At 36.4% G+C, this 12,328-nt stretch overlaps 1 protein-coding gene across 1 annotated transcript; it reads right to left on the bottom strand.

Annotated features, from left to right (window-relative positions):
* Positions 1 to 1,730: 1,730 nt before the first annotated feature.
* LOC133616170 (serine protease 23-like) lies at positions 1,731 to 11,203 on the bottom strand. The gene is made up of 2 exons (XM_061975315.1): positions 11,100 to 11,203; positions 1,731 to 3,218 (listed from the first exon to the last, which is right to left on the bottom strand). Exons 1-2 carry the CDS (start codon positions 11,135 to 11,137, stop codon positions 2,078 to 2,080), a joined length of 1,179 nt encoding a protein of 392 aa, XP_061831299.1. The 5' UTR covers positions 11,138 to 11,203; the 3' UTR covers positions 1,731 to 2,077.
* Positions 11,204 to 12,328: the final 1,125 nt, after the last annotated feature.

The raw sequence follows: 12,328 nt of genomic DNA on the forward strand, positions 1-12,328 counted from the left end.
GATGTCATTGTTTAACATCAAATTGTATGAAACTGCTATTTTTTTTCTCATGAATTCGTCTTGTCCTTTAGCATCAAAGCTATTAGCGTGCTAAACATTATATATTATATTATTTTTGTCATATTTGCTCCACTTAACCGTGGACTAACCAGGAAGAGCAAACCTCCCACACTCGTGTCTTTGTTCCTTGTGGGGACTATGGTGCGTTCAAGGACGGCTAAATAATGTGGGGAAAGTGACAAACAGTCGAAACACATTATATTAAAGTATATTATTTTCACAATGAATTAATTGGTCCTACGTGTAACTCTGACTTGAATTGTTTAAATTCCTACATTCCCTGAAGGCGACCATGAATTGATTAACGTGGACCCCAAGTGTAAAAACTTATTGGGGTGTTACCATTTAGTGGTCAATTGTACGGAATATGTACTTCACTGTGCAATCTACTAATACAAGTCCCAATCAATCAATCAATCAATCAATCAAGGCAACGTGATCTTTTTTTCTGCCACAGTGTCTGTCACGAAGCCACGCCCCTCTCAGGTGGTGACGCACACCTGATTCAGGCACAAAACTTGAAAGGTTCGAGTCTTGAAAACAAAATATATGAAAGTGAAAAATGAAAATACACAAAAATATTCGAAATTATTACGAGTGAATTAAATTCAACCTTAAACTAAAAGAAATGTGTGCATTTATTACGAATTTGAGTACAAAGTTTTAATCTTCTAGTGGTCCCCAAACTTATTGACACAGGGGCCACACTGTGTAAAATAATGTGGCCTTTATATATATATATATATATATATATATATATATATATATATATATATATACACACACACACACACACACAGATATATATGTGTGTATATATGTGTATATATGTATAATACATATATGTGTATATATATATATGTATATATATATATTTATATATAAATATATATATATATACATACAATATATATATTTGTGTGTGTATGTATATGTGTGTATATATATATATATAAATGTATAATATATATGTATGTACATATATGTATGTATGTATGTATATATATGTATATTTATGTAAATGTATATATGTATATATATGTGTGTATATATATATATACATATATACAAATATATATGTATTTGTATACATATATATGTATATATACATATATATGTTTATACACACACATATATACAGGCATATATATATACATATACATGTATATATATATACATATATGTATATACATATATATATATATATATATATATATATATATATATATATACATATATACACACATATATACAAACACACATTTATAAACACTCATATATATACACACATATACACAACTATATATATATATATACACACACATTTATATATATATATATATATACACTTATATAGGTGTGTATATATGTAGTATGTATATAATGTATATATATATAATGTATGTGTGTACATACATAAATACACAAGCACGCATACATACGCACATACGCACATATATACATATTTATATACAGTAGACATGTTTATATACTTATATTCATATATACGCATACATGCACATATTCATATTTACACACATATATATATATATATATATATATGTATATATATATGTATATATACATATATATATATATATATATATATGTATATATATATGTATATATATATATATATATGTATATATATATGTATATATACACACACAATTTTTTCACATAGATATTTTACACTTGTCTTTTGTAAAGAAATCTGTAGAGCAAATATAGATCATCTACGTCAACAATAGGATTTGTCTGAGTGGCTGGACAGGACAGATTATTAATATTATTATTCATAATAATATTAATAATAATAATAATAATAATATATTTCTTGGGGCCGGCCTGCTGGCCATAGTTTGGGGACCCCTGCTTGAGTCCTTAAGTGGCCTGATAGTTTGCACCTTGCCTGTGTTTGATGTCAGAAGTAACTGATTACAAGTTACACAGTAATCTCCAGTGCAGTAATAACAATAATAATAATAATAATAATAATAATAATAATAACATTTGTTCAACCTTCTCGACAGTCCACAAAGTTCCCTCTGATCCAATAACAAATCTGAGCGTATTTGAGCGGCGTCATTCTGACGGCGACGTTATATTCCTGAGACGCCCCTTGACGCTCCACCCACTGGTGGCCGGAAAAGACGCCGATCACCTTCCTCTGCCAGCGCCGCCGCCGCCCGTCCCACATGCGGGCGTAGACGCCCGAGCCGCTGGCGCCGGGCTGGGCGTCGCAGTGCTGGTACAGAAGGTCCGGCGTCTCCTCGCCGGCCCGACAGAAGCGGTACACCAGCCGACCCGGGCGGTCGTTGTCGAAACCCGAGAAATGGACCCGTCGCCCCGGCAACCTCTGAGCCGGGGGGCTGACCCCGAGCTTCATGTGGCGCCGCTTGTGGGCCTTCTTGAGTTCCAGGAGAGCGTAGTCGTAATCCATGCCGATGTCGTTGGCGTCGCCTCGGATCCACCCTTTGGGCACGTGGGTCCTCTTGGCTCGGATCCACTGGAACTTCACTTGGTCCGAGACCGAGCGGGCACCGCCCTCCACGTGATTGGTCAAGTTGGACAGGGTCCGCCTATCTCCTTGTTTGGGTCTCAGGAAGCCCACTCGGAGCCTCTGGGCGCCTTTCACGTAGTTTTTACCGTCATGGACGCAATGAGCCGCCGTCAGGACGTGGCGGTCCCCGACCAAGGTCCCGGAGCATCCGGTGGACAGTTTGACCGCCACCGAAAAAGGATACTTCAAAACAAAGTCCTGCCCGGCGATGCTGAAGCGTCCGTCGTGACCAAAGATCTGACGCTTTCGCCGGACGCGCGACCGCTCCGAGTAAGCGGGACTCGTGTCGGAGTCCGGGTGGTAACCGTAGATCCCTACGGCGGTCTCGGTCAGCCGACCGTCGGAATGGAGAGTCTCGTAGGCCAGGAGTCGCCGCATGTCCCAGTAGCTGGGCCGAGGCGCACTCTTGTGGCACTCTGGGTCACAGGGCGAGGTGACCTCCAGGCGGGCAGCGGACAGGAAGTGCGGGGCGGGGCGACCTCGGCTTTGCTGGGGGAGAACCACCGGAACACGCTGGAGCGTCCACTCGGGTCGTGAGAAGCAGAGAACGGCGGGAAGGAAGCAGAAGAAGAGAAACAGGAGGGGAGGAGGGGACCTGTGATGGAGCAGAAGATCATCAAACTTTGGAACTTTCTCACAGAACACAACTTTTCATCTGCCAGCTGCAAACATGCTTGGAGTCACGCAGAGGGCAAAAGTCAGGACTGGAGGCTCTGATGGGAAACCCCCGTCAGGATGAGGCGCTTGTAGCTAGTGGTCACCACCACTAGGGGTGCTAGAGACCGTGGTCACCACCACTAGGGGCACTAGAGACCGTGGTCACCACCATTCAGGGCACTAGAGACCGTGGTCACCACCACTCGGGGCGTTAGAGACCGTGGTCACCACCACTAGGGGCGCTAGAGACTGTGGTCACCACCGTTACGGGCGCTAGAGACCATGGTCACCACCACTAGGGGCGCTAGAGACCGTGGTCACCACCACTCGGGGCGTTAGAGACCGTGGTCACCACCACTAGGGGCGCTAGAGACTGTGGTCACCACCATTACGGGTGCTAGAGACTGTGGTCACCACCATTACGGGCGCTAGAGACCGTGGTCACCACCACGAGGGGCGCTAGAAACCGTGGTCACCACCACTAGAGGCGCTAGAGACTGTGGTCACCACCACTCGGGGCGTTAGAGACCGTGGTCGCCACCACTAGGGGCGCTAGAGACTGTGGTCACCACCATTACGGGCGCTAGAGACCGTGGTCACCACCACGAGGGGCGCTAGAGACCGTGGTCACGACCACTAGAGGCGCTAGAGACTGTGGTCACCACCACTCGGGGCGTTAGAGACCGTGGTCACCACCACTAGGGGCGCTAGAGACTGTGGTCACCACCATTACGGGCGCTAGAGACCGTGGTCACCACCACTCGGGGCGTTAGAGACCGTGGTCACCACCACTAGGGGCGCTAGAGACTGTGGTCACCACCATTACGGGTGCTAGAGACTGTGGTCACCACCATTACGGGCGCTAGAGACCGTGGTCACCACCACGAGGGGCGCTAGAGACCGTGGTCACCACCACTAGAGGCGCTAGAGACTGTGGTCACCACCACGAGGGGCGTTAGAGACCGTGGTCACCACCACTAGGGGCGCTAGAGACTGTGGTCACCACCATTACGGGTGCTAGAGACTGTGGTCACCACCATTACGGGCGCTAGAGACCGTGGTCACCACCATTACGGGTGCTAGAGACCGTGGTCACCATCACTAGAGGCGCTAGAGACCGTGGTCACTACCACTAGGGGCGCTAGAGACCGTGGTCACCACCACTAGGGGCGCTAGAGACCGTGGTCACCACCACTCAGGGCACTAGAGACCGTGGTCACCACCACTCGGGGCATTAGAGACCGTGGTCACCACCACTAGGGGCGCTAGAGACCGTGGTCACCACCATTACGGGCGCTAGAGACCTTGGTCACCACCACTACGGGCACTAGAGACTGTGGTCACCACCATTACGGGCGCTAGAGACCGTGGTCACCACCACTAGGGGCGCTAGAGACCGTGGTCACCACCACTAGAGGCGCTAGAGACCGTGGTCACCACCATTACGGGCGCTAGAGACCGTGGTCACCACCACGAGGGGCGCTAGAGACCGTGGTCACCACCACTAGAGGCGCTAGAGACCGTGGTCACTACCACTAGGGGCGCTAGAGACCGTGGTCACCACAACTAGGGGCACTAGAGACCGAGGTCACCACCACTCAGGGCACTAGAGACCGTGGTCACCACCACTCGGGGCGCTAGAGACCGTGGTCACCACCACTAGGGGCGCTAGAGACTGTGGTCACCACCATTACGGGCGCTAGAGACCGTGGTCACCACCACTAGGGGCACTAGAGACCGTGGTCACCACCACTCGGGGCGCTAGAGACCGTGGTCACCACCACTAGGGGCGCTAGAGACTGTGGTCACCACCATTACGGGCGCTAGAGACCGTGGTCACCACCACTAGGGGCGCTAGAGACTGTGGTCACCACCATTACGGGCGCTGGAGACCGTGGTCCCCACCACTCGGGGTGTTAGAGACCGTGGTCACCACCATTACGGGCGCTAGAGACCGTGGTTGGTATCAGTTGGCTGATATCATTAGTAGTCTGATACGATATCAGCACAAAGGATAAATACTTTATTATTTAGTCGTGTGGAATGTTACAAAATGTTTGATCAAGTGAACTGAGTCAAACACTAAACTATTTATTATTCACTGCATTGGACTCATGCTCTCTTTAAGTTGAAGTGGAGTGGTCCTTGTTTTTTGGCCACACCGAGTGGCCACAATCATTCATAAAGTTAAGCTCATGATGCAGTAAGTTGAATGATGCGGACACGTTTGTTACTGGATACTTTCTACTCTGCCTTGGCGACTTTGTATGTGTAAGTAATACGCAACTATAAATATCTCACAAGTAGTCGCCGCCTACTCAGTAAAAGCCACCGCAGCCAATAAAAAGAGGAACTGACGCCAATAAAGATGGAATAGCTGCCACCAACGAAGAAGAAATATCCTTTAGCAACTAAGAATTGAGTGTATAAACTTATTGGGGTGTTACCATTTAGTGGTCAATTGTAGGGAATATGTACTGTACTGTGCAATCTACTAATACAAGTCTCAATCAATCAAAAAATAGCCGCCACCACAACGAAGAACTAGTTGCCACCAACAAAGAAGAACGAGTTGCCACCAACAAAGAAGAACTAGTTACCACCAACAAATGATAACTAGTTGCCAGCAACGAAGAAGAAATAGGCGCCAGCAACAAAGAAAAAATAGCCGCCCCCACAACGAAGAACAACTATTTGCCACCAACAAAGAAAAAATAGCCGCCATCAACAAAGAAAAAATAGTCGCCATCAACGAAGAAGAAATAGCCGCCACCAACGAAGAAAAACTAGTTGCCACCAACGAAGAAGAAATAGCCGCCACCAACAAAGAAGAAATAGCCGCCACCAACAAAGAAGAAATAGTCGCCACCAACGGAGAAGAAATAGCCGCCACCAACAAAGAAGAAATAGCCGCCACCAACAAAGAAGAAATAGTCGCCACCAACGGAGAAGAAATAGCCGCCAGCAACGAAGAAGAAATAGCCACCACCAATGAAGAAAAACTAGTTGCCACCAACGAAGAACAAATAGTCACCACCAACGAAGAAGAACTGGCTGCCATCAACAAAGAAGAAATGGCCGCCAGCAACGAAGAAAAACTAGTTGCCATCAACGAAGAAGAAATAGCCGCCACCAACAAAGAAGAAATAGTCGCCACCAACGGAGAAGAAATAGCCGCCAGCAACGAAAAAGAAATAGCCGCCAGCAACGAAGAAGAAATAGCCACCACCAATGAAGAAAAACTAGTTGCCATCAACAAAGAACAAATAGTCACCACCAACGAAGAAGAACTGGTTGCCATCAACGAAGAAGAAATGGCCGCCAGCAACGAAGAAAAACTAGTTGCCATCAACGAAGAAGAACTAGTTGCCATCAACGAAGAAGAACTAGTTGCCACCAACGAAGAAGAACTAGTTGCCATCAACGAAGAAGAAATAGAAGAAGAAGCTGCAGGTCACATGACCAGTTTGTCTTAACTTTGTACGATAAAAGTCTTCCAAATAAAGACTTTCATATTAGTGATGTGGAAGTGAAGAGTCTTTGATTGTTGCTCTGACTAATCACAACCATCAACTAAACCAGGACTTTGATGTAAACATTGCAAGTTATATCTATGTTACTGTTCATAATAAACACACTATTATTGTTAATAATAAACACATTATAATTGTTAATAATAAACACATTATTACTGTTAATAATAAACACATTATTACTGTTAGTAATAAACTCATTAGTACTGTTAATAATAAATACATTATTACTGTTAATAATAAACTCATTATTACTGTTAATAATAAACACATTATTACTGTTAATAATAAACAAATTTAGTACTGTTAATAATGAACACATTATTACTGTTAATAATAAACACATTATTACTGTTAATAATAAACACATTAGTACTGTTAATAATAAACCCATTATTACTGTTAATAATAAACTCATTAATACTGTTAATAATAAATACATTATTACTGTTAATGATAAACACATTATTACTGTTAATAATAAATACATTATTACTTTTAATAATAAACACATTATTACTGTTAGTAATAAACTCATTAGTACTGTTAATAATAAATACATTATTACTGTTAATAATAAACTCATTATTACTGTTAATAATAAACACATTATTACTGTCAATAATAAACTAATTTAGTACTGTTAATAATGAACACATTATTACTTTTAATAATAAACACATTATTACTGTTAATAATAAACACATTAGTACTGTTAATAATAAACCCATTATTACTGTTAATAATAAACTCATTAATACTTTTAATAATAAATACATTATTACTGTTAATGATAAACACATTATTACTGTTAATAATAAATACATTATTACTGTTAATAATAAACTAATTAGTACTGTTTATAATAAATGCATTATTACTGTTAATAATAAACACATTAGTACTGTTAATAATAAACACCTTATTACTGTTAATAATAAACACATTAGTACTGTTGATAATAAACTCATTATTACTGTTAATAATAAACACATTATTACTGTAAATCATAAATACATTACTTCTAATAATCCCATTATTACTGTTAATAATAAATACAATATTACTGTTAATAATAAACTCATTATTACTGTTAATAATAAATACATTATTACTGTTAATAATAAACTCATTAATACTGTTAATAATAAATACATTATTACTCTTAATGATAAACACATTATTACTGTTTATAATAAATACATTATTACTGTTAATAATAAACTCATTAGTACTGTTAATAGTAAATGCATTATTACTGTTAATAATAAACACATTAGTACTGTTAATAATAAACACATTATTACTGTTAATAATAAACACATTAGTACTGTTGATAATAAACTCATTATTACTGTTAATAATAAACACATTATTACTGTTAATCATAAATACATTATTACGTCTAATAATCTCATTATTACTGTTAATAATAAACTCATTATTACTGTTAATAATAAACTCATTATTACTGTTAATAATATACACATTATTACTGTTAATAATAAATGCATTATTACTGTTAATAATAAACACATTAGTACTGTTAATAATAAACACATTAGTACTGTTAATAATAAATACATTATTACTGTTAATAATAAACTCATTAGTACTGTTAATAATAAATGCATTATTACTGTTAATAATAAACACATTAGTACTGTTAATAATAAACACATTATTACTGTTAATAATAAACTCATTATAACTGTTAATAATATACACATTATTACTGTTAATAATAAAGACATTATTGCTGTTAGTAATGAATACATTATGAATGTTAATAATAAACACATTATTACAGTTAATAATAAATACAATATTACTGTTAATAATAAATACATTATTACCGTTAATAATAAATACACTATTACTGTTGATAATAAACACATTAGTACTGTTAATAATAAACTAATTATTACTGTTAATAATAAAGACAATATTACTGTTAATAATAAATATATTATTACTGTTAATAATAAATATATTATTACTGTTAATAATAAACTCATTACTGTTAATAATAAACACAATATTACTATTAATAATAAATACATTATCACTGTTAATGATAAACACATTATTACTGTTAATAATAAATCCATTATTACTGTTAATAATAAACTCATTATTACTGTTAATAATAAACACAATATTACTGTTAATAATAAACACATTAGTACTGTTAATAATAAATACATTATTACTGTTAATAATAAACTCATTATTAATGTTAATAATAAACACATTATTACTGTTAATAATAAACCCATTATTACTGTTAATAATAAACACAATATTACTGTTAATAATAAGCTCCTTATTACTGTTAATAATAAACCCATTAGTACTGTTAATAATAAACACATTATTACTGTTAATAATAAACTAATTATTACTGTTAATAATAAACCCATTAGTACTGTTAATAATAAACACATTATTACTGTTAATAATAAACACAATATTACTGTTAATAATAAACTCCTTATTACTGTTAATAATAAACCTATTATTGCTGTACAGTAATACTACATGTTAATGTGTATTTGTACTGTATATGTTTATATTTACCACAGCAATACTACATATTAATGTGTATTTGTACTGTGTTATATGTATTGCAGTAATACATAATGAATAACCATAACATGTGTGCATCATGTGCACCTTTTTATATCAAAATATGAACTTTAATTTGAGTCACTTTTACCTGCACGCTTTGTTAGTAAATATTACTTGTTGTTAGTAAATATTACTTGTTAGTAAATATCACTTGTTAGTAAATATTACTTGTGGTTAGTAAATATTACTTGTTAGTAAATATTACTTGTTAGTAAATATCACTTGTTAGTAAATATTACTTGTGGTTAGTAAATATTACTTGTTGTTAGTAAATATTACTTGTTAGTAAATATCACTTGTTAGTAAATATCACTTGTTAGTAAATATTACTTGTTGTTAGTAAATATTACTTGTTAGTAAATATCACTTGTTAGTAAATATTACTTGTTGTTAGTAAAAAGCACTTGTTAGTAAATATTACTTGTTGTTAGCAAATATTACTTGTTAGTAAATATTACTTGTTATTAGTAAATATTACTTGTTAGTAAATATTACTTGTTAGTAAATATCACTTTTTGTTAGTAAATATCACTTTTTGTTAGTAAATATTACTTGTTAGTAAATATCACTTTTTGTTAGTAAATATCACTTTTTGTTAGTAAATATCACTTTTTGTTAGTAAATATTACTTGTTATTAGTAAATATTACTTGTTAGTAAATATTACTTGTTAGTAAATATCACTTTTTGTTAGTAAATATCACATTTTGTTAGTAAATATTACTTGTTAGTAAATATTACTTGTTAGTACATATTACTTTGTGTTAGTATATATCACTTGTTGTTAGTAAATATTACTTGTTAGTAAATATCACTTGTTAGTAAATATTACTTGTGGTTAGTAAATATTACTTGTTGTCAGTAAATATCACTTTTTGTTAGTAAATATCACTTGTTGTTAGTAAATATTACTTGTTGTTAGTAAATATCACTTGTTGTTAGTAAATATTACTTTTTGTTAGTAAATATTACTTGTTTTATAAATATCACTTGTTAGTAAATATTACTTTTTGTTAGTAAATATTACTTGTTAGTAAATATTACTTTTTGTTAATGAATATTAGTTGTTGTTAGTAAATATCACTTGTTGTTAGTAAATATTACTTGTTGGTAGTAAATATCACTTGTTAGTAAATATTACTTTTTGTTAGTAAATATTACTTGTTGTTTTGTAAATATCACTTGTTAGTAAATATTATTTGTTGTTAGTAAATATTACTTGTTAGTAAATATTACTTTTTGTCAATGAATATTAGTTGTTGTTAGTAAATATCACTTGTTGTTAGTAAATATTACTTGTTAGTAAATATCACTTGTTAGTAAATATTACTTGTTAGTAAATATTACTTGTTAGTAAATATCACTTGTTGTTAATAAATATCACTTGTTGTTAGTAAATATTACTTGTTAGTAAATATCACTTGTTAGTAAATATTAATTGTTGTTAGTAAATATTACTTGTTAGTAAATATTACTTGTTGTTAGTAAATATTAATTGAACAATATAAATACGTTGATATCACACTAAGGTGATTTGTGCAAAGACTAAATTGCATTTGTGTGGTGCACATTGAGTTGAATATTTGATGATGAAAGCTGTAATAAAATCATGCAGGTGAAGCGCAGTACAAAGTTGTGTAACTTTGAAGTACTCACCGCCATGCTTCACGTCTGCAGTACAAAGTTGTCGCCATGTTGGAGTAGAAAGTAGAAAGTTGTGCAGCAATGGCGGCGCGTTAATAAAAGTTGATGCATGAACGTCGCGGCAATAAAAAGTCCGCGACAGCGGTGAGGAGGAAGAGGAGGGTGATGACGTCAGAGGAGGATCTCAACAAGACGTCACAGCTGCACGCGGGTCGGTCACGTGACACATGTTCATTATGTCATTCATTACTTTTATTTCACTTTCAGTGTAAAAAGTACCGATAAGTCACACAGACAACAAATACATCGTGAGGTTATTTATAATACACTTTTTTTTTTTACAAACGTGTTACCAGGCAGATTTTTTGCCGACTGACCAATCACAGAACATATAGGCACTTAGACACGCCCATTTATTAAAAAACACAAACTTTTGTAATCATGTTTGCTATTTAAGAAGTGAATTATGGCGCAGGTGCTTCAACTATGTGCGTGAGGCGCATGCGCAAGTGACGTCATCCAGAGAGCTTGTTGGGATATGTCTTTTTTTTTTCAAACAGAATGCCTGAAAAATTAATTTAGTTCACTACAAGGTAAACAATGTATTTATTTAATGTAAAATTATGGTGTGTTGTTTTTGTTGTTGTGGTGGAATTAAACACAGTAATGGTATACGCTAGCTCTTTCGCTAATGCTAGTTAGCTAATGCTAGTTAGCCGCTGCTAGTTGGCTAATGCTAGTTATCTAATGCTAGTTAGCTAATGCTAGTTAGCCAATGTTAGTTAGCAAATGCTAGCAAACTTACTACTGTGGAAGGAAGCTTGTCTTTGAGCCAACCTTATTTTGAGTAAGTAATCGGAGTCGAGTGTTTTTAAAAAAGTGTTTTACTCCAATCTTACAAAATCAACTTATACTACTACAAGGTAAACAATGTATTTCATGTAAAATGACGGTGTGTTGTTTTTTGTTGTGGTGGAATTCAACACAGTAAAGGTACATGTGCTAGTTGCCACCAACGAAGAAGAAATAGCCGCCATCAACGAAGAAGAAATAGCCGCCACCAATGAAGAAGAAATACCCGCCGCCAATGAAGAAGAAATACCTGCCACCAACGAAGAAAAACAGTAAAGGTATATGTACTGTATTTGGCTATGTTAGCTAGTTCGCTAATGCTAGTTAGCCACTGCTAGTTAGCCAATGTTGGTCAGCGAATGCTAGCAAACTTACTACTGTGGAAGGGA

Source organism: Nerophis lumbriciformis, linkage group LG15 (genome assembly GCF_033978685.3).
Source record: "Nerophis lumbriciformis linkage group LG15, RoL_Nlum_v2.1, whole genome shotgun sequence".
Taxonomy (NCBI): domain Eukaryota; kingdom Metazoa; phylum Chordata; class Actinopteri; order Syngnathiformes; family Syngnathidae; genus Nerophis; species Nerophis lumbriciformis.

Coding starts and splice junctions, on each gene's coding strand:
- LOC133616170 (XM_061975315.1), bottom strand. CDS start 11,137: ATGGCGACAACTTTGTACTGCAGACGTGAAGCATGGCG. Junction 3,219..11,099: donor TGCAGACGTGAAGCATGGCG/GTGAGTACTTCA, acceptor GCTCCATCACAG/GTCCCCTCCTCCCCTCCTGT.